The 24,061-nt window shown below is 39.2% G+C and overlaps 1 protein-coding gene across 2 annotated transcripts in view; it reads left to right on the forward strand.

The window, feature by feature from the left end:
• Window positions 1-143: 143 nt before the first annotated feature.
• ADAM9 (ADAM metallopeptidase domain 9) overlaps window positions 144-24,061 on the forward strand; it is a 121,033-nt gene continuing 97,115 nt past the window's right edge. For both annotated transcript variants that reach the window (XR_013525623.1, XM_008979358.5), the window contains exons 1-6: window positions 144-362; window positions 14,055-14,152; window positions 17,829-17,887; window positions 19,527-19,605; window positions 21,670-21,746; window positions 22,749-22,944. Coding sequence is in view for 1 of the 2 variants with exons in the window: in XM_008979358.5 (XP_008977606.2) it covers window positions 266-362; window positions 14,055-14,152; window positions 17,829-17,887; window positions 19,527-19,605; window positions 21,670-21,746; window positions 22,749-22,944 (606 nt within the window). In the remaining variant the exon portion in view is untranslated. The remainder of the gene's footprint in view (window positions 363-14,054; window positions 14,153-17,828; window positions 17,888-19,526; window positions 19,606-21,669; window positions 21,747-22,748; window positions 22,945-24,061) is intronic.

The raw sequence follows: 24,061 nt of genomic DNA on the forward strand, positions 1-24,061 counted from the left end.
GACTAGTGGGGGTGGCCGCGGCGGGTTTAGAAATCCTATTCTTGCGCCAGGGACTGGATTTTTCCCTACGTCAGCGCAGCGAGGCGATGTCGGGAGCGAGCTCGGACCGAGGGCTGAGTTGCGTCAGTGCCGCGCGCGTGCTCGTCCCCGGGCGCGTGCCCGCGCTTCCCGGCCGGCCTTGGGGCCCCGGCAGGGTTGGAAAATGATGGAAGAGGCGGAGGCGGAGGCGACCGAGTGCTGAGAGGAACCTGCGGAATCGGTCGAGATGGGGTCTGGCTCCTGCCCACCCTCTGGGACCCTACGCGTCCGGTCTTTGCTGTTGCTTGGCCTGGTGGGCCCAGTCCTTGGTGGGGCGCGGCCAGGTGGGTGTCCATTCGCCCAGTCCTTTGGGACGGCTGCTTCTTCGGGACGGGGCGCTTGGAGTGAACCTGTGGTGCCTGGGAGTGGAGGGACTCGACCTGGCGATCGGACCCGGGGTCGGGGGTGTGTGCGTACCCGCCCAGGTGTGTGCGAACCGGGGTCGCACCCTCGGCTCGGGGTCTGGCGCCCCAAGCCCTTCTTGGCCCGGGTCCCCTGCCCAGTGCCGCTTCCTCCGTGTCCTGCTCGGTGGAGCCGTTTCGGGCGTCCCCCCATCCCCCGCCGCCTCGCGCGGAACCGGGTCCCCCAGACGCCCCGAAGCCCGCGCTGGGGCAGGCGCTGACCTCGGCGGGCTAGAGCCGGGTAAGCTGGGCGCGCCCGCAGGGGTTCAGTCTCCAAACGCCTGCAGGGAGGGAGCTGGCTCCCGCTGGTGAAGTTAATGTCACTTGGAAAGAGACTGTGAGAGGGAACTTTTGCTGCAGGTTATAATTTGAGATTTTGAGTTAATGCTATCCTAGGGTCCACACAGCTAAATTTAGTGGTGGAATAAAGGTGGGGGGAGGTGGGGAACGCTCATTAATCTTGGGTCATTTTTGTAGTAAGAATACTTTATTTTGTAAACAACGTGCTGCATTTCGATAGCCAAACCGGTTTTAAAAAATCTGTGTTTTTATTGGGTTCATACTGTCTTAAATCCGGACGGATAATCCCTGCTCTGTTGAACTCACAGGATTATTGTAGGAATTCAATCATTTGTGTGAAGTCGTTTTTGAATTGTGAAACTGCCCTTGACTATGTAAGATATTTGTATTGGAGGTACCCAAACCTAGTGGAAGCAAATTGTCAGCACGCTGGTGTCTTTCTGGAAACAAGTTATTTATTTTGGATTTGTATGAGATAATTGTTTATATGGCTGTATTTTCTGTATCAGCGACAGAAGATGATGGAAATGGGAGTTTTTACTAAATCATTGATTGAGAGTTATTCAAAGGTGATAATAGAAGACTTCATCACAGGACTGTTGACCTTCAGGAAACTAATTACTTTTTTCCCTTATCTTTGGCTGCTTCATTTGAAATTAAGTAAATTTGCCCCAATGTGGAAATGTTGAACTCTGAAAATGTTTTGAATGGGAAGTTGCCAAATTTCTTCTGGTTAAAACTACTTTTCCGGTGATATTCTAGGTGGTTAACATTCACCAATGTTTAAGGTGGAGATGATTATGCATCTGGAGTTTCATTAATCTCTGATTTGTGTGTGTGTGTGCGTTTGTAAATATAAATAAGACTGTTTTTAAATGTTAGTATAACTGTCAGTCATTACCGACCTGCATATCGATGAATGGAAAACCTGATGGTCTTTAAGTGTGGTTTGGGCCAGCTCCTTAACTTCGGCATGTGTATGCCTCTTCAAAATTTAGCCAACGTTTATGGAACCACTATAAACACCACGCAATTGCTTGTAGAGGGGCAGAAGGTGACCAAATATGCTAAGTGTATCAGAGAGATGTTGGGGAAGGATTTATAGAGAAAATGATATTTGAACTGGGCTACATCGGTGGTCTTTCAAGTAGAATAGTAGGAATATATTCTAAGCAGAAGAAAGTTTTTCAAGAGTATGGGGGGCGCATATGAAAGAACATGACTTATTAGAAAATGATGAAAATGTCAATACGACTTCATGCAGACTATAAAAGGGGGGGATGGAAGATCAAACTAAGGTAGGTGGGTACCATTTGGGAAGGTTTCTGTACGGAGCTAAGGTGTTTGGACTTTACCCTGTAGGAAGTTCTTTGGGCAGGGGAGGTTTTAAGTAGGGGTGTGACCTAATCTCATTTTCTGTTAAGAAAACCGGCAACACTGTGAAGGATAGAATCTCAGAGGGAGAGACTGGAGATTGGGAGACTGGTTAAGAGGCTTTTGTAATAGTGTGCAGTGAGTCAACTCTTGTTTCTCTCCGGGAATGTTCATGCAAAATCAGCTGACCAAATTTTTGCAGTACAAGATGTTTAAAATGTGCTGAAACATTTTCCAGGAATGAAGGAGAAATTGGAGGACTTAATAAGTACCACACACACATCAGTTGCATTAGTAGTTAAGTAGGTCTTATAGGATTTTTACTACCATTTATAACATTGTCTCAATAAGGAAATGCAGTATCATTTCTAAACAGCTGACTTTCAGTAATTTTTTTTTTTGTATGTGTCTTTTTAAGCTGGTACTGACAAAGGTAGCTTTGTGTCTTTGTAAAAAATGACAAGGGGAATCAGGTATGAAACCTTTTCTGATTTTCTAAGATTGTAATTATGATGAACAGATTTAGAAATTTTTTTTAAACAAAGACTGGCATTCTAAAGAAAATGAATTTGAAAGCTTACGCACGGTGAGTCACTGTGAAATGATTTGTGTAGTAAGAACATAGGTCCAGGCCGGGTGCGGTGGCTCACGCCTATAATCCCAGCACTTTGGGAGGCTGAGGCAGGTGGATCACGAGGTCAAGAGATCGAGACCATCCTGGTCAACAAGGTGAAACCCTGTCTCTAGTAAAAATACAAAAATTAGCTGGGCATGGTAGCGAGCGTCTGTAGTCCCAGCTACTTGGGAGGCTGAGGCAGGAGAATTGCTTGAACCCAGGAGGCGGAGGTTGCAGTGAGCCGAAATCGTGCCATTGCACTCCAGCCTGGGTAACAAGAGCGAAACTCAGTTTCAAAAAAAAAAAAACTTAGGTCCATATGTATCTCGTTTTTAGATGCCAGCAAAATATTTGAATTTGATATGTTGTATTTGTGCTGATAGGAAAATGTAGCCTTTTACATTTAAGAATGATTTGGTTTTTTCAAACTTATTTTTTTTTGCATTGGAGTCTCACTCTGTCACCTGGGCTGGAGTGCAGTGGTGTGATCTCAGCCCACTGCAACCTCCACCTCCTGGGTTTAAGCAATTCCTCCTCAGCCTCCTGAGTAGCTGGAACTACAGGTGCATGCCACCATGCCTGGCTAATTTTTTAATATTTTAGTAGATATGGGAGTTCACTGTGTTGCTCAGGCTGATCTCGAACTTGCCTTGGCTTCCCAAAGTGCTAAGATTGCAGGTGTGAACCACCGCGCCTGGCTTCAAACTTTTAAGTAAAAAAGAAAACATTATAATTAAAATATGTACAAACCTAGTTACTGGTTTCCAAATGTTTCAAAAAGCACTTGAAGCTTTAACTTAGCAAATTTATATTTGCTCTTTGTTAAAAAAAATCCTGGTTTATTATATAATTTATTATGGAATCCCTCAAAAGATGGAAACTCTAAGTAACTGGAAGCTTTTTTTGGGAATATCCACAAGCTCAAACATATGACATAGCCTCATATTTCTCTTTGATACCTAATATATACTGGAGGCTTGGAGTCATGCCATCCTTTTGAGTCAGCACTATGGGACTGCCTCATAAATGAATGCCGTCCTTTTGGGGTATCAGATCCCTCACAGTCCTTTTTTTGTTTTTTTTTTTTTGAGATGGAGTCTCACTCTGTTGCCCTAGCTGGAGTGCAGTGGCACCATCTTGGCTCACTGTAATCTCCGCCTCCCGGATTCAAGCGATTCTCCTGCCTCAGCCTCCCGAGTAGCTGGGTTGATAGGCATGTGCCACCATGCCTGGCTAATTTTTTGTATTTTTAGTAAAGACAGGGTTTCACTGTGTTAGCAAGGCTGGTCTTGGTCTCCTGACCTCATGAGCCACCCACCTCAGCCTCCCAAAGTGTTAGGATTACAGGCATGAGCCGCTGCACCTGGCCCTCCTCACAGTCTTTGAATGGGTCTAATGTGGACCCAGCTAAAGTTGAATGGCACAATGTTGTTTGGATATTGAGAGGTTATTATAGTTTATTTTCTATTTCATGTTGTTGTTTTAATCAGATTATTTTCCCAAAGTGATCATATGTGGGACACTGCTTGAGTCACATCTTTTTTTTTTTCTTCAAGTCGTGGTCTTGCTTTGTTGCCTAGGCTGGAGTGCAGTGACTGGGCAATTCTTGGGCTGGGCAACCCTGGGACTGCAGGGTTGCGTCACCATGCTGGCTTATTAAAAAAACTTTTCTGTGTGTGGAGAGGCAGTCTTGCTCTGTTGCCCAGGCTGGTCTCAAACTACTGGGCTCAAGCATTCCTCCTGTGTCAGCCTCCCAGAGTGCTGGGATTACAGGTATGAACCACCATGCCTGGCCTTAAATCACATCTTTTTTTTTAGAGATGGAGTTTCACTCTTGTTACCCAGGCTGGAGTGCAATGGCGTGATCTCGGCTCACCGCAACCTCCGCCTCCTGGGTTCAGGCAATTCTCTTGCCTCAGCCTCCTGAGTAGCTGGGATTACAGGCACGCGCCACTGTGCCCAGCTAATTTTTTATATTTTTTAGTAGAGATGGGGTTTCACCATGTTGACCAGGATGGTCTCAATCTCTTGACCTCGTGATCCACCCGCCTCGGCCTCCCAAAGTGCTGGGATTACAGGCGCGAGCCACCGCGCCCGGCCCTAAATCACATCTTTTAAGAGTGAGCTAGGGAACCTTAGAAATTAACTTAACTTGGTCAGTTCTTAAATATGCAGTTGTGTTTGTATTTGTTGATGTTTATGGTAACATAAATAATAGGTTACTAAACCTTATTGGAAGAAAAGAAAATGATATCATCCCCAGACATGTTCTATGTCATAACTCATTCCTATACATGGGAAATGTCTCATTCTCTTTGATGAGTTGTTCTTTTAATGAGACTTTTCATGATTTAAGTAATTTTAGGATGATTTTAACCCCTTCCCTCTGGTAGTGTAGAATCTTCACATGAGTAGAGCCCAGGAAAGCCTTTTCTGATCAGTGGTATTCAAAGATTTAGAATCCTGTTGTGAATATACCTTGGGCCTAACCTCCCATCCCAGCTGCTTGAGAGAAGTTGGGAGAAGTGATTAAGCAGTCTGTGGTATAGCAATAAAATGAAATATGATTTTGCTATCAAAGTGACAAATGTGTGGGCTATGTAGATTTGTAGAAAAGTGGATGTTTAAGATGCTAATCAGAAAAAGTAAGGTTTACTTTAGGTTACATGTGATAATTACTACTATGAGAACTATGTATGTTTAGCTATAAAGGTCAGAAGCGATTATTTATTCAACACATATTTTATTGAATATGCACTGTACCAGTGCAGGAAATACATGATGAATAAGATACTGTCCTTGGTCTCAAATACCTTAAATTCTTTGCTGGAGGAACTTAAATTGTCTAGGGCATTAAATCTTAGAAATGGGTGGTGTTTCTCCCAAAGGAGCACTTAGAACAAACAACAGAAGCCATTTCTTCTTAAATGTAAAGATGGGTAAATATTTAAGAAAAGTATAACATTGAAAAAAGTACGTGTAGGACATAGCAATAGGAATTATAATTAAGTATGTTTGAAGGTAGTTATTAATATGTGGTATGTGTTTATCTGGGATTGACCTGGTGAATACTAGAATTAAAAATAAAAAAAACAAACGCAGAAACTGCAATTAGATTTGCACCAACCTATTATATGGCTCAAAATAAGAGGGCTTTGTAGATCTAATTGAAAGAATTTCTCTACAAGAAGTACTTTGGAAACAGAATTCTCTTACTCATCCTGAATGTGGAGGCCAGGTTTATTTTATTTTCTACAGTGGAAGTACTTAAAGGTGGCTGTTTGTTTATGTAGTAAGCAGGAAAAAAATGAAAGAAGCCCATGGTGTGGAGTTCACAGTTGTTTGCTTTGCAATTAGGTAAAATTCTTTTAACTCACTTCCCTGTACTACAGTTACTGTTATGAAAAGCCTGCTCAGATTTCCTCTAAAACACTACAGTGTATAGAAACATCTGAGGAGTTAGAGAAAGAAAGACGTGCAAGTAACACCTTTTCTTTCTTTAAGATTAGACGTGTTAATTATCATGTTTCAATGCTTCATGTTATCTTCAGGCCAATATTTTCTTTCTTTCTTTTCTTTAGCTAGAGTCTCACTCCATCACCCAGGCTGGAGTGCAGTGGTACAATCTCAGCTCACTGCAACCTCCCCCTCCTGGGCTCAAGTAGTTTTCGTGTCTCAGCCTCCCGAGTAGCTAGGACAACAGGTGCATACCTCCATGCCTGGCTAATTTTGCATATTTTGTAGAGACAGGGTTTGACCATGTTGGCCAGACTGGTATGAAACTCCTGAGCTCAAGTGATCTGCCCGCCTCAGGCTCTCAAAGGGCTGGGATTACAGACATGAGCTGTTAGGCTTTGCCCATGTTTTCTGATAATGCAAATTTTTAATCTCATAATCTCTGGTCTGCTGGAAGTGATGTGATTTTTGACAGTATACTTTTTCTGTCAGAAATCTAACCTAGTAGTTTGTATTCCCCATATAGTCGAATTGTATTAAGATTTTTATTTTCATTGTGAACTATATCTTTATACCAGTTATTTTCAGCTGGGGGAGATTTTGCCTCAGAAGGCATTTGACATCTTGCTTTTAAAATCCAGGCATCCACTTTCTGAATTAAAATCATGCCATAACAGTTCCAAAACATCATAACAAATATACATTTTGGGGAAATGTCGTTCATAATAATATTTACTAATTGTATGAAAATCCTCTTTCCTTGTGTTTTTTAATAACAAGAATTTTTAAAAGCAAGAAAGTTATTTCAGGGTGCCATAATTTTGGAAGCCTTTTAAAAATAATTGATTAAGGCTGGGCGAGGTGGCTCACGCCTGTAACCACAGCACTTTGGGAGGCTGAGGTGGGCGGATTACCTGAAGTCAGGAGGTCGAGACCAGCCTGGCCAACATGGCAAACCCCCCTCTCTACTAAAAAGACAAAAATTAGCTGGGTGTGGTGGTGGGTGCCTGTCATCCCATCTACTTGGGAGGCTGAGGCAGGGAGAATCACTTGAACCCGGGAGGCCGGGTTGCAGTGAGCCGAGACTGCACCATTGTACTCCAGCCCAGGTGACAGAGCGAAACTTCATCTCAAAAAAACAAAACAAAACATGATTACTTGTGGCATTTTGGCTTTCAAAATGAGAATTTTATTTAAAATGGAAAAGGAGGAAAGAGAGTTAAATATAATATTCTTATATTTAGTTTTTATTTTACTTCTTTGGTAGTCTGGGTAAAAGATTCATAGAAGGCAGAAGACTTGGTTTCTAATCTTGGCCTGAAACTTTTAGCCATCACAATTGGGGGATGCTGTTGGCATCTGGTGGATGGAGGCCAGGGATGCTACGAAACATTCCACAGTACACAGGATAGCCCCCTTACCACAAATAATTTTCCAGCCCAAAATGTCAGTAGTGCTGAAGTTGAAGCTCTATACAAATAATGTTAAAGCTCTTCTTTTGTATTAACAAGAAAAAAATGTTATTTTGCTTCCCATGAGAAAGTGCTACTATTTGGAATTAAAAAAAAAACACAAAAACCCAAAGGGAATTTGGGGAAAATCTATGCAGGAGATGAACAGGAAAACAGAAGAAAAACTTGACCTAGAGATAAGAAAGGAATTTTGGGGATAAAAACACAGGAAGGAGGATTTTTATACAATTAGTATATATTATTTTGATGGCGTTCCCCAGTACATGCATTTGTTATGATATTTTAGAAATTTTTATGGCATGGCTTTCATTCAGAAGAGGATGCTTGGGTTTTAAAAGTAAGATGTCAATATCAGAATAACAGCTCTTACATACAGAAATTATTCCAGGGTGCTATAATTTTGAAAGCTTTTTAAAAATAAATAATTATTGCATTTTGCTTTTCAAAATGAGAGTTGTGTTTAAAATGGAAAAGAAGGAAAGAAAGTTATATAAATTTCTAGTATTTAGCTTTTATTTTACTTTGTTGGCAGTCTGGGTAAAAGATTCGTAGAAGATGGAAGACTTGGTTTCTAGTCTTGGCCTGAAACTAGGTGTGTTAGTTACTTTATAGGTAAAGCAAACTAACTTTACCTATAAAGTAACTGAATCTATTTAAAAATAAAATCTCTTTACCTGTCTGCCCATGAGAACTACAGGTGCTCTCGTTTTGGAGGCATTTGTTTTTCACTGTTCTGTTTGCTTCTGAGTTGTAATGAAAAACTTCATTTTGGTTCTGTAGTGTTTACCTTCTAGTATAACAGTTGTCTGTGTCTATCAGCATATATATTCTTTCTTTTTTTTTTGGCAGGGTCTCCCTCTGTTGCTTAGACTGGAGTGCAGTGGTGTAATCACGGCTCACTGCAGCCTTGATCTCCCAGGCTCAGGTGATCCTTCCACTTACGTTAGCCTGCTGAGTAGCTGGGACCACAGGCATGTGCCACTGTGCCCACTGATTTTAAATTTTTTTTGAAGAGAAAGGGTCTTGCCATGTTTCTCAGGCTAGTTGGGCTACTGGGCTCAAGGGATTCTCCTGCCTTGGCCTCCCAAAGTGCTGGAATTTCAGGCTTGAGCTACCATGCCTGACCAGCATATATAGTCTTGTCTGTAGTGATTTACTTAAAGAGCCTTTTATTTTAAAAAAAGTGAAAGCAAGTTTATTGAGAAAGTAAAGGAATAAAAGAATGGCTACTCCACAGGCAGAGCAGTGGCTTGGTCTGCTTAGCTAAGTATGCTGATAGTTACTTCTTGATTATATGCTAAGCAAGGGGTAGATTATTCATGAGTATTTTGGGAGAGGGGCAAGGATTTGCCTGAACTCAGGGTTCCTCCTCTTTTTAGACCATATAAGGTAACTTCTGGGCCTTGCCATGGCATTTGTAAAATGCCACAGTACTGGTGGGACTGTCTTGTAGCATGCTAATATATTATAATTAGCATATAATGAGCAGTGAGGACAATCAGAGGTCATTTTCGTTGTCATCTTGGTTTTGGTGGGTTTTAGCTGGCTTCTTTACTGCAAACTGTTTTATCAGCAGTCTCTGTGACTTGTATCTTGTCACCTCCTATCTTATTCTGTGGCCAAGAATGCCTACCCTCTTGCGAATGCAGCCCAGTAGGGTCTCAGCCTTATTTTACCCAGCCCCTATTCAAGTTGGAGTCAGTCTGGTTTGAGGGTCTCTGACATATTTTCCCTCATCCTTTTGCATGGGAACCTTAATCCTAAGGATTGTAGAGGAACAAAGATCTATCTTCTGTAACTTCTTCAGGCTGAATAGGAGCAATGATATCCCTGCCTAACTATAGGGTATCTTGTATCCAGGGTAGAGAGGAGCTCAGTCAGACATCAGTATCCTGAGAGTCATTCACAACTCTGGGTTCTGTTGAGTTCACAACACAAAAGGTGATAATCTGGAAGTTGAATAAGTGTTCAATTTAAGAAAACATTCAGTAAGCTTATCTTGCATTCCTAAACAAAGAGTTCAAAAACAATATATTCCATGACAGTAAAGCAAAATAAGTAAAATTATTCCAAGTAAACTAAATAGAAAAGCATTCCATGAACTGGGTAATTATTGGAACCAAGCTGATAGAGAGTCATTAATTAATTCCAATATATGCCCAGAATTAGAATACTGATCCAGATGTTAACATTAGCCATCCGTCTTGTTTCTTCTGAGCTGCAGTTAGAGATCACTGATTGGTTCACTGAGATTAGCAGAGTCAGTGCAAATTGCAGCGAGAACTCAAAAACAACTGATAAGACTAGAATTTAATGACAGGTGTATCTTAGTTCTTGAAACATAATTTTTCTCTCCCCTGTCTCCTATTTTCATTAAAAACAAATCATGATAGGACTGGTAGGACATGATAGTTTGCAAATTAAGGTTTAGTCTTATTATACTTGGCCTGATTATTTGAAATTAGTGCAGTAAGAATAATTATTTGCCACATAGGTACTTTTTTTCGTTGTTGTTGAGATGCAGTCTCACTTCATCTCGGCTCACTGCAGCCTCCGCCTCCCAAGTTCAAGTGATTCTCCTGCAGCCTCCTGAGTACCTGGGACTACAGGCGTGTGTCACCATGCCTGGCTAATTTTTGTATTTTTAGTAGAGATGGAGTTTCACCATGTTGGCCAGTCTAGTCTTGAGCTCCTGACCTAGTGATTTGCCCACTTGAGCCTCCCAAAGTGTTGGGATTAGAGGTGTGAACCGAGCCTCGCCATAGGCACTTTTTAATTGGCTTGATGGAACTTTCTTCCATAAGGAATCTCAGATTAGGCTTTTTTTTTTTTTTAAAGCTGAGCTCAGCCATGCGTTTGTATTGTTAAATACAGGGATGAGTTGGGTAAATTCCTTTCCTCTTGAGGTCCCAAGATAACTTGGCACTCCTGGGCCTGTAGATAGTGACATTCTTTATTTACAACAGGTCAGGAACCTTGTACAGGGACTGTGTAGACAAGGTATGTGGCCATTTTTCCCGAAGGGCTTTTACTGGTTCTGTAAAATCAAATTTGATTCCTTAAAGGGAAGCACAACATTCCAGTCAAAACTTGGTAAAATAACCTGTTTCTCCAGTTGTATCCTGTTGCAAAGGAAAACAGATTCTTATTGTACTTATGCAAATAACTATATTGCCGATAAGTTAAGAATACTTACAACTGGTTTCCAAATTTTGGAGAAGTCAGGTAGAAATGTGCTTCAGATTTTGTTCACAGTGATTAAATAAAAGAGAAGTTTTCTTGGCTCTGAAAAACAAAACAAAGGATCAGCGAGTTTTAAGCAAAAAGTCATACAGGAATCATTTTAGTCTTCTGATAGTTCAGTCCATGCAGTTAACTCCTGTTCTGCTTGATATTCATAAACTTTTCACCTCTCCATGCAAGTCCTGAAAGTTTTTTTCCTCTATTCTAATGTCACATCTCCAAAGTTATCATAAACCTGCATTTAAGAGCACCTGTTAAAGTCCTGTAACTGATTATAAAACACCTTTAGAAGAGGATCACAAAGAGACAACAATTTTCTGTGGATGCCAAAAAGTCTTAGGATAGCCACCATTAAAGCCATAGTTGACAAGGAAATTTGTTTACCTTTGTGGCATACAACAATTTTACATAATAATTATTAATAACATATTAAGTCATATCAGAATTATAGGCATTTCTCATAATGTTGGAACATATACCAATAACATTTTTACAAAAGAAAGCCAAACACTATTTCATATTTGACAATGCTTCCTATATGATTTTTATACCAAATAAGCCAAACATGACATTTTTGGACTTTAGCCTTCATAGTAGCTGGGACTGTAGGTGCACACCTTCATGCCCAGCTAATTTTTTTTTTTGAGACAGAGTTTCGCTCTTGTTACCCAGGCTGGAGTGCAATGTCGCGATCTCGGCTCACCGCAACCTCCGCCTCCTGGGTTCAAGCAATTCTCCCGCCTCAGCCTCCTGAGTAGCTGGGATTACAGGCACGCGCCACCATGCCCAGCTGATTTTTTGTATTTTTAGTAGAGACGAGGTTTCACCATGTTGACCAGGATGGTCTCGATCTCTTGACCTCGTGATCCACCCACCTCGGCCTCCCAAAGTGCTGGGATTACAGGCGTGAGCCACCGCGCCCGGCATGCCCAGCTAATTTTTAAAATTATTTGTAGAGACAAGGTCTTGTGATGTTGCCTAGATTGGTCTTGAACTCCTAGGCTCAAGTGACTCTCCCACTTTGGCCTCCCAAAGTGCTGGGATTCTAGGCATAAGCCACCATGCCCAACTCTGGAATGAAATTTTTAGGGATAATATATAAACTTGTGTTTTTAGGAATTTAAGAAAACCAAAGGTCATTGAAAGGTTTATTTTAGGTAAGGAAATGGTCCATTCCTCAGTTAATTTAGGATAACGAATATTTCTGCCCAGTGATTTGAAGTCTGCATCTGTTAAGGCTATAGATTTCTTTTGACATGGTTTCCAATTGACATTTCTAAATAGTTCAATAATATTAAATTGTAGTGTGTCATAAATATGCCTTGGAGTATCAGAGTCCATTTATGGTGTTTTTACTGTAATGATTTGAAGCCACATTTGGACATATATGCTGTATAATAGAAGTATAAGGGGTTAATGAGTAAAGAGTTTAAAAACTGTTTGTCATTCATTGTATTGGATATGATATATTTTGTTTCTTGTTTGCAGCTGTTTGCATCTTTTTAATCCAAAAACAGACACAGTTATAAACATTTTATATACAATGTTATCTTGGAAAAAGCTAGATGTAAATAATCTGTATTTAAGAAATCTGAGGGGTATGAGGAAATTAATGAGTGAACATATAGATTGGATCAACAGAGGAGAGTGTAAGAGGAGGGAGACCAGGTGAAAAGGTATCATAGTCATCTAGAGGTGAGGTTAGTAAGGCTTAAGCCATTGGTAATAATGCTGGATGGAAAAAGGTTGGGTTGGACTTATTGAGAGACTATACATTGGACTCTGACATGGTGTGTCTTCCAAAGAGATTTGTGTTGGCAATTTTGATTATACTCAATTTACATTCAAGTGATGGATTTAGAACCCAAGCCCTGCTTAAGACATCAGGATTCCATGCCAATAAACTGAACAGAATTGGAAATGGGAGTAAGTCTACATGACTTTTTCGAAAAGTTCTTAGCTGTTAAGAAATTTTTTATAAAGTTTTTGTTTTTGTGATGGCTTAATGGCTATAATTTGAGAGAGTGGCTACCTTGTTGGGTGTGTACTTGTTAGAGTTAACCCATCAGATACTAAAAGTATCTTTTCCCACTTACTGTCCTTGACCATTTAATAAGTGTCTTAGTCTGTATTGCTCTAAAGGAATACCTGAGACGGGGTAATTTATAAAGAAAACAGGTGTATTTGATTTGCTGCAGGCTGTACAAGAAGCATGGCACAGGTATCTGCTTCTGGTGAGGGCTGCAGGCTGCTTTCATTCATGGCAGAAGGGAAAGGGGAGCTGGCGAGTACAGAGGTCACAAGGTGAGGGAGGAAGCAAGAGAGAGGCGGGAGAGAGGCTCTTTTTAACAACCAGCTCTTGAGGGAACAAATAGAGCAAGAACTCTTTCTCTTACCCTGGCCCCCTCAGGGAGGGCATTAATCTGTTCATGAGGGATCCGCCTCCATGACCCAAACACCTGTCAATAACACCCCACCTCCTAACATGAACACACTGGGGGTTAAATTTCAGCATGAGATTTGGAGAAGCCAAATATACAAACTATAGCAGTAAGTGTTTAGTAGTATCATCTCGGAGGATGTCATTCATGCTGAATGAAGGGGAGGAATGGGAGATAGTGAAGGGTGCTAGACTCTAGGATGCCTTTCCCCCATTTCCCCTACCAAACCAGTTCTTTTCTTTCCTCTTGTGTTTATACCTTAAGATTTCTTTTGAGAAAGGAGGGTTAGGGTTTATAGCCAAAAACATTTAAAATGATAGCTACATATGTATACATATATCAGTCTTTATCCAAACAGTATATATATATCTGAACAGTATATATGTATGTGTGTGTGTGTGTGTGTGTGTATATATATATATAATGTTGGATAAAGACTGGTATTCTTCTTTAAGGAAATACATTTCCCCCCTCATACTGATCTAATATATTGCTATCTTTTTGTATTAATACAACTTTATATTAAACTACTTTTATTACATGCATATTATAATATGGGAATGTCAGGTGATTTTTCTCTGATTTGAACATTCAGCATTTGGTTTTCATTATATTGTGCACCCATATAGTTTTTCAGTTTCACTTCTTATATTTGTTATTGCCTTTTCTGTAGGCTTTCAACAAACCTCACGTCTTTCTTCTTATGAAATTATAACTCCTTGGAGGTTAACTAGAGAAAGAAGAGAAGCCCCTAGGCCCTATTCAAAACAAGTAAGTTATATCTTGAGAAGAGCGTGTATTTACTTTTTTTCTTTTCTATTTTAGCACAAAGGTGTTATTTGTAGCAATTGACATACATATTGACACTGGTAGTGATGTCCAGTGGACATTATGCTAGTAAAAACAATATATTGAGCCTTAGTATCTTCTTTTTTTTGAGATGGAGTCTTGCTCTCTTGGCAGGCTGGAGTGCAGTGGCACAGTGTTGGCTCACTACAACCTCTGCCTCCCAAGTTCCAGTGACTCCTCTACCTCAACCTTCTGAGTACCTCAGACTATAGGTGTGCACTACCACGCCTGGCTAATTTTTTTTTTTTACATTTTGGTAGAGACGGTACCATGTTGGGCAGGCTGGTCTCGATCTTCTGACCTTGTGATCCTCCCTCCTCGATCTCCCAAAGTGCTGGGATTATAGGCATGAGCCACCATGCCTGGCCTTTTTTTTTTTTTTTTTTTTTTGAGACAGAGTTTTGCTCTGTTGCCCAGGCTTGAGTGCAGTGGCTTGATATTGGCTTACTGCAACCTCCGCCTCCCAAGATCAAGTGTTTCTCTTGCCTCAGCCTTCAGAGTAGCTGGGACTACAGGCGTGCACCACTGTACCCGGCTAATTTTTGGGTCTTTTTAAGAGACAGGGTTTTACTATGTTGACCAGGCTTATCTCGAACTCCTGACCTCTGGTGATCTGCTTGCCTCTGTCTCCCAAAGTGCTGGGATTACAGACATAAGCCACCATGCCCAGCCAGTTTTTTTTTTTTCTTTTTTGAAGACAATATGATCAACTTGAAACATAACAGAATAAAACAGTTAAATAGAATTCTATCACTAGGATAGGATGCTGATTATATACATTTTAACTGACAGGCAATGGTCACAGTGATTTTATTATAAGAACTAACCTCACTCAGTTTGTGATAGCTAGAACACTTTATAGTGTATCTTTACTAACACTGGAGAGTAATAATGTATTAAATGCATATATTTTATATTAGGGAATATTTACTAAAATACAAATTTTATTTCCATATTAGAAGAAACTTACTGTGCTGTTAATGGGGTAACCAGTGCACAAAAATTATTTTTTCTACTATTCTTCTGTAAAGTTTGTTCAGAAATAATCTGTTTGAACTTTAATTTTATAAGCCTTTCAGCTTTATAGAAGTATAATTAAATGTTCTTATAATTTAACAATGGCAGGTAATAAAGCACAGAATTTAGCTTATTCTGAATTGTATTAATATCTGAATTGCTGATACATTCAGAAATGTAAGGCAGCATGTCTGTTTTTTAGGGAATGGGCATTGTAAAAAGAGCACAGGGAGCTTTTGGCCTCCCTGTGAGTAGCACCACTACTAGTTGGGTTGGTCATTCAACTCCATTTGCTCCTCTGCAACTGAGGAATGAATGACTCTAAGATCTCCTCCATAGAAGAGTTTATACATTTTACTTGTTTTTGGTTTGAACTGGACAGCCTACCATCTGATTATGTTTTGTCTTAGAATAGAGTTAATCAGTTAATCCCTGTTTGGGCGAGATCTTGGCTCACTGCAGCCTCCATCTCTTGAATTCAAGTGATTCTCATGCCTCAGCCTCCCAAGTAGCTGGGACTACAGGTATGCGCCACCATGCCTAGCTAATTTTTGTATCTTTAGTAGAGATGGGGTTTCGCCATACTGGCCAGGCTGGTCTCGAACTTTTGGCTTCAAGTGATCCACCCTCCTCAGCCTCCCAGAGTGCTGGGATTATAGGCGTGAGCCACCTGTTTTCCTTCTTGTCTTCAGTTGATGGTAGACTTTTTGCCTAGGGACTGTGTTTTATACTTTTTTGTGTCTCTGATAGTATCTTCAACAGTAATTCCCTCATTGATACTTGTGATTATCATAAATAACTGTCATTTTTATGCTTTGGTAAATATTTGGGAAGTGGTATGGTCAGTTCACATTGAACTGGATTTTGCTCATTCAACAGTGAGTGTAATTTACTCATTCAAAGCATTTATTGAGTTACTATTGTATGCTAGACACCATTTAGGAGGCTGGAAGTGGTGGGTTGCTGGGGAGGGAACTGCATGTTTCAGCAGGATAGCTGTGGAAAGCCTTATGAGAATGTAACCTTTTAGTAAAGACCAGAAGGAGTGGGGTGAACAGTCCAGGCAGATACTTGGAGGAGGAATAAACTATCACAAAACAATCTTCAGTTTCTCAGATTTCTTTCTAGTAGACATAGCAGTGATGTTTTTACATCATGTGTTTGTCTAAGAGCAGAATGAATAGAAAGGCACATGCCAAAGCGGTGGCAATGGAAAAACCTTGATGGTTTTGATTGCCCACTGGAGACTGAGGTAAATATTGAAAGGTTCTTGGATTCCCTTGCAGGATGTGGAGGTAGAATGACAGGATCCATAGGTTGATCTAGTGCTTAGAAGGCAGAGGCATGGTGGAGGGGATGATGCTGTTTCTTGACAAAATGGTAACTGAGTCTGGAAATGGTAGGGAACATTAAATAGACACTTCTGATAATGTTAGTTGACGAGTCCCTTCATGACTTTTTTAAAAAATTTAAGTATTAAGGCAAAGTCAGATCTCTTAGTTCCAGAGATCACGCTAAGCACTTGTGGCTAATGACATGGTAGTTGCTAGGGAAGATGTTTCAGAGTTGCTTGAGGTAGAGAAGATGATTTCGTGAACTGGAGGATGTTACTTTAATTCCTTGACTCTAAGATGCCATCAATTGTGAGACACACCATATTGTCTTATGTACACTAATAAAAAGAGAGAAGTGGCCAGGAAGGGTGGCTCATGCCTGTAATCCCAGCAGTTTGGGAGGCCGGGTGATCACTTGAGGTCAGGAGTTTGAGACCAGCCTGACCAATATGGTGAAACCCTGTCTTTACTACAAATGCCAAAATTAGCTGGGTGTGGCGGTGGGTGCCTGTACCCCCAGCCATTCAGCACCTGTACTCCCAGCTACTCAGGAGGCTGAGACAGGAGAATTGCTTGAACCCGGGAGGTGGAGGTTGCAGTGAGCTGAGATTGCACCACTGCACTCCAGCATGAGTGACAGAGTGAGACTGTCTCAAAAAAAAAAAAAAAAAAAAAAAAAAAAGGCAAAGTGCTGCCAGTTGGACTGCTGTGCCTTTGTATGATGTGTCCTCATTTCAGGGACATTAATGTAAGTGAAAAAAGCATGTTTTAGAATTGATGAAATGAAGTAAGTTCTGTAATTCATATCATAAAAGGAGCTGAATTTCTTTTCAACTTCATATAACTGGAACTGGGGATAATCTCTTGAAACCAAGAGTTTCATTTCATTTAGAGAAAAGCAGGAACTATCTTATACTGTAGGTGATACATTGATGGACTTGAGAAGATAATTGAGAAGATAATCCCTTCAGTTATAGTTGAATTAGAAATGAATTTAAGAAGAGTTTAGATAGACATGAAGGTTATTTTCCATGATCAGTTATTAGGGGAGGGAAGGGATGATCAGAGTATAAAATTATTATTTAAGAATAGACACAAAGTTCTTCTATTAAGCAGTTCAGCCAGTACCTGTTTTCCTTCTTGTTTTAATTCAGGATGGAAATTCCTGCTTCTTATAAATGAGGTGTTGTTGAAAAGTAATTTTTAAGACAGTGTTTTTTTATTCTTTTCTCCATCTGTGCATTTAGGTATCTTATGTTATTCAGGCTGAAGGAAAAGAGCATATTATTCACTTGGAAAGGAACAAGTAAGACATTTGATTTATCTTGACTTTTCAGTAATGTTTGTCCAATCGTATATTGGTTTTGTTTCTAGTTTGATATGGTTTAGTGGCTCCTGAACCCTGGTATTAAGCGGATTTAGCTGTTCATGTTGGTGCTGCACAGTGGTAGCTGCCTGGGCAGACAGTGATTTCCAAACAGGAAAGAAGGCGGAGACCAAAGCCAAGCATCCCTGGTTTATTCTTTCCAAATGCATCACTAAGGGAGCAAAGGCTATGCATGTGTTAGGAAGTTGCGGGCAGGGGAGCCTGCAGCCACTGAATAGGGTCCAATTATAGGAAAGACTAAGGTTCCACAGGCTACTCCCATGCCTACTCACATAGACTTTAGTAAAGGTAAAGGACGTAATGCATCAGGACAAAGAAAGTGTAGACAATCATCAAGGCACGACTCCCAGGGCCCTTTCTCAGTTGTACAGATGTGCTTTGCCTCCAGATTATGAACTGCTGAGATATGTGTGAGGGATCATATTTTCTGGGGAGTCCAGACACAAGTTTATTGAAGATATCTTTTATACCTCACTGATCATGTAGCTAAAGTCAGGCTGTGTATCCAACTAAATCAGATAAAAACCTTCCATTTATTCATTTCTAGTCAATGTAGACAGGCTGGTCCCGGATGCCTCCAGGGGAGCTTTGAACCTGTAATGGCATGTTTATGAATCACTGGTTAGCACATTGCATCCCTGATTTGTCTGTGAGGCCTGGAAATAAGCATACAACTGCTCCAGTCCTGCTGCAAGACAACCTGATCCTCATATACGTGCTTTATGCCACTCAACCTCCTAACACTGAGTGAAGCTTTGGAAATCAGGAATAATTGTTTCTTTCAACAATTGAGGCAGAACTTTGCCTCCGTACTTAGGAGGTTAATTCTTCTTATTTGTATAGAACTTTTAGAAAAGAGTGTAAAAAACCATTTATTTTTCTTCTGTAAATATGATATCCTGTCAATAACCCAATTTTTACTTTTCCTGTGAGTTGTATCTGAAACATGTAGGGACCTTATTTATGATATCTTAAGTTTTTTGCAGCTAGCATTTTATGACTATTAGAAAAAATGTGTGGCTTAATATTAAATATTATTTATCTGTAAGTAATGTACACTATTTCAGAGTTGTCTGTTTATGAGCTTTTCCTTTTTTTGTTTTTCTTTTTTTTTTTTTAAGAGACAAGGTCTTACTCTGTTATCCAGGATGGAGTGCGGTGGCATGATCATAGCTCACTGCAGCCTTGAACTCCTGGGCTTAAGCAATCCTCCCTCCGCAGCTTCCTGAGTAGCTAGGACTATAAGTATGTGCCACTATGCCCAGCCAGTTTTTTATTTTTTGTAGTGACAGGGTCTCACCATGTTGCCTAGGCTGGTCTCCAACTCCTGGCCTCAAGTGGTCCTCCTACCTCAGCCTTCCAAAATCTTGGGGTTACAGGTGTGAGCCACTGCACCCAGCTATTTATGAGCCCTTAATTTCACATTAGCACCTTTTAAAATAATAATTTATCTGATGAAAGTTCTTATTTACTCCTGCTCATCTCATCTATAAATAATGCCTTATGAATCATGTCCTTAGTTGTAGATAATTTAAATGGGGTTTTATTTCTTTTCCAGAGACCTTTTGCCTGAAGATTTTGTAGTTTATACCTATAATAAGGAAGGGACTCTAATCACTGACCATCCCAATATACAGGTAATATGTTTTCCTCTTGATTCCACAGCAATTTTTAAAACAGTTATAATTTAAAAATGAGTTCTTTGTAGGGACTCAGGACTGTTACATTGCACAGCCCCATGGGGCACCTTTAACGTTATAACATGTAGGTTATCCTGGGAAAAGTGAGTGCCTCTATATAGAGTAAACTGTACTTTACAGCTCTCCAGGTACTCAGTAATTAAGGTTATTTCTTAAAGACTAGGAAAATCAATCTTTTATTTAATGGTAATCCTTACTGATGAAGGGAAAAATTTGGTATGTTTTGAAAATAGGAGTTTTTGATTTTTGTGTTGAAAGTTAATATCTCTAAAAATGCACTTACTAAAACATTTAATTTATCATTAATATGTAGTAAATAAAACCATTCATTTGCTGTTATGTGTTCTAATGTTCTAAATTTTTGCTGAAAATAATTCTTTCCTAAAAGAGGTGTGGTCCTCTCTGTATCAGAGAACAGAGTACTCTTGGGGACAGAGCTGGCCAGAATACTCAAAATAATTGGCAGATGTCAAAATTGGCTTTGTGTGTTTATTACTAGAGGATAAACATTTCTAGTTTTGTTTGAGTGTTTTACAGTCCTTTTGGCAGTTAGGTAGTATACATTTTTTTCTTTTGTAGTGGTTTTCATGAGAAAACTTTATTCCCATTACATTTTTTTTTCTTCTGAACTTTGTAATACTTTGTTAGGTTGAATTGTTTCTGTTGGTTGTGCACTTTTGCAGCATTCCTAAAATAAATAGGAGGCAAAAAAACCTTTATTTTGGATTAATTATTAGTACTTACAAAAGCCAAGGAAATGCTGACTTAGGCCTATCCTCTTCCGGTCCACTATCTGATTTCTTTATCTTAGTCCATCATTGGTCTGTTGTTTAATAGAAAATTAGTAGAGGAGTTTGAATTCACCTTACAGCATAAACCAGATAAAAAAATAACCCATCCATCCAGTCATGCATCCAACAATTACCAAGGCAGAAGGCCAAAGACCACATAATTTGTGTCACTTGACAAAAATAGTCATGTTAAAAGGCATACTCTTCCTTGTAGAGCTTTCTTGGCATACTTTCTTCAGACATACCCAGTTTGGGCTTGAATTTTGATTCATTATTTGCTGGCAAAGTTACTTTAGTCTGTTTGTGCCTTAGTATCTTCACTTTAAAATGGAGTAATACTTACCACTGTATGGAAACTTAACTGAGTTAATACTTGTAAGATGCTTATAACAGTCAGTCTGGCAATTTTTAACTCAATGAATATTATTATTTGTTGCTGTTATTGAAAGTATATGTTCTTAAAACTGCTAAAAATAGATTTTAATTATATAGAAACTTACATAAGTATTATCTTACATAATTCTTAAGTATCATAAGTATGATTGAGTTGTTATGTTGGGTGTTTGAAAAATGTCAGTTAAGACAGATGGAGTCTCACTTATTTCTTAGTTATTTAATATTGTTCAGGTAGATGAAAGTGTGATTGTAGATTTCAAATACAAATTAAAACTTTGATACTTTGATTTTTTTAAACATGGCCAGATTGTCAAATATAATGACATATACTTTTGTCCATAAAATGAAATTAAGTTTCTCTGAAAAATTTACGTACTTCCCCCTAGGGACTCTATTGCTGAAGATAAAAGTTTATAAAGCATCATTCAGTGTCTTCCACAGGACCATTTTACACAAACACAGTTTTAGAGAATTGTCAGCCAGCTGCTGTTGGCTTCTTGGACTGACTGTGATTTAAAATGTTAAAGATGACATAATGCATGTTGTCCTGCTTCTAGGCTGAAAGGTCGTTGAGGCAGAGCTGTTTGTACCTTGTATCCCCTGGAATTCTGCCTAAACATTTGTGTACTTGTAGGGTGGTAGGAGATAGTCTGCAGATGGTCTAAAGAATGCCATGTGATACTATGAGATGCCAATAATATAAATAAAACTTTTTAGTTGACTGGCCTTAAGTAATTTTGTTAGCTCTGCAATTTCTTTGTTGATTTTCAGCAAGATAGCAATATTTGAAGATAATACAGTATTTTCCATTTAGAATCATTGTCATTATCGGGGCTATGTGGAGGGAGTTTATAATTCGTCTGTTGCTCTTAGCGACTGTTTTGGACTCAGGTAAGCAATTTCCTCTATCTTTTTTTTTCTTTTCCCTATATCTTATCCTTTTTCCTATTTCTGTCTCCAGATTAAATCATTGTGGGCACTTAGCAAAATTGGAATTTAATTTGATGTTACTGAACATTTTTATAGCTGTGTTTCACATATCCTTGGCATGTTTATTTAAGAAAGTATTATAGTTGATTAGTTTTAATATGTGAAGAGGAAATTTGTTTTGAGAACACTAAATAATTTTTGCTATTTAAAATAAAATATACTTTAAATTTCTGTAGCACTTTATATTTATAAAATTTTCACTTTGTATTATTTGAGACTTGTATTTAAGTCTCATTATGACTGTGAATAAGAGCTCATTATCTCCATATTTAGGTGAGCAAACTGAGGTTCAGATAACATATTACACTTCAAATTAAGTTATTATAGTATTAAAATTATATTCCTTGAGGTCATGCAATGTGCTGATTGGTTGATTATGTGATTGATTGAACTAATAAATATTAGTCCTATATAAGATGGATATGATTATCTTCACTTAAGTACCAACACTTATTTAGTAGTTACTGTGGACCAGGCAATATATTCTGTGTGTTTTGTGCTTATTAAGTAATTTTGTTTTCAGAACAATCCTATGCAGTGTGTAAACCAAGGCAGAGGTTAAATACCTCACTGAGAGTCCTGCAGCTAATAGAAAACATTTGGAATTCAAACTCTGGTTCTCTGTTTCAGATGCTGCATTCTTAGCCACCACTTTGTAGTGCCTTCCATTTCCCGTAGATCACTCAGGGAGGTTAAGTAACTTAACAGCAGTGATGCTGCTAAGTAACTTTCAATTTAGGTCCGCCCTAGCCCCATCTGTCTGATTCTAAAGCCTCTATTTTTTTCTCTATATCATGCTACGCCTACTTACATATTTAAGAAGTAGGACTTGAACTTAGGTTTTCTGATTCCTTGTGTATCTTGTTTTTCTTAAAATTTGTGTATGTGTAATACAACGTTCAGAGGATTGCTGCATTTAGAGAATGCGAGCTATGGAATTGAACCCCTGCAGAACAGCTCTCATTTTGAGCACATTGTTTACCGAATGGATGATGTCCACAAAGAGCCTCTGAAATGTGGAGTTTCCAACAAAGATATAGAGAAAGAAACCACAAAGGATGAAGAGGAAGAGTTTCCCAGCATGACTCAGCTACTTCGAGTAAGGAAATAACATAATTCTTCATTGCTTAGACTACCATTTTAGAAAAATCATGTATTTATTCATGAAACCAATATTATGATTAGTGTTTTCTTTTCTTAATTTTGTGAAATATATGCCAGACATTGCGATACATACTAGAGGATGAAAATATGAGCAATATACAGTTCCTGCTACCAAGTTAAGTACAGTTTAGATTCTGCGGGTTTTGGAAACTAGGTCTTAAATCTGCAACAGTTATCCTATTTAGTATTGCTACATATTGGTCCATTACACTGTCCTTTTTTTTTTTTTTTTTTTGAGGCAGGGTCTTGCCTGTGGTCCAGGCTGGAGTGCAGTGGTGTGATCATGGCTCACTGTGGCCTTGACCTCCTGGGTTCAAGCAATCCTTCTGCCTCAGCCTCCCAGTAGCTAGTACTACAGGTGTGTGCCACCCACCATGCCTGGCTAATTTAAAAAAATTTTTGTAGAGATGAGGTCTCATTATGTTACCCAGGCCGGTCTTGAACTCCTGGCATTAAGCAATCCTCCCGCCTCAGCTTCCCAAAGTGCTGGGATTACAGGCGTAAGCCAGTGTACCCAGTGCAAATAGACTTTTTATGTACGTACCTCTTAGACAACTCGAATGATGATTCTTGAACCCTAGATTAAAGAAAGAGAAAGATATAGCTTTAGAACTTTAATGACTTCAGGTATGTTTTAAGGACACTCTCATCCCTATTTGGAGACTGCTATAGCATTTCATGATATACTCTTGACGTGGGTCTCTTAGACTGAAATGATTCTAGGACTAGATCAACTTCAGTTGCAGGGATTGTACCTTTCCACATAAGAGATGATGTTGCTGCCATGAAAGAAGCATATTTTTAATTAACTCATACTAGTTTATGCCATTATTTTTATTGCCTCTCCTGCTATCCACTCATTTGACTGTTGGACTGTTCTTTTTAACTTTAAACATTGGAAAACTTTAAAAATTTTGCTTATTCTACTTTGCATGAATTTTTGTAAAATGACAAAACTAGTTGTTTTTGAAAATGGCAACCTTGTTCTAACTTATGCTCTGGGATATTAGTGGATATGTTTTCTTTATCTCTCATTGTAGTAATGGGGTTTT

This window comes from Callithrix jacchus, chromosome 13, assembly GCF_049354715.1.
Source record: "Callithrix jacchus isolate 240 chromosome 13, calJac240_pri, whole genome shotgun sequence".
In the NCBI taxonomy this organism is placed as follows: Eukaryota; Metazoa; Chordata; class Mammalia; order Primates; family Cebidae; genus Callithrix; species Callithrix jacchus.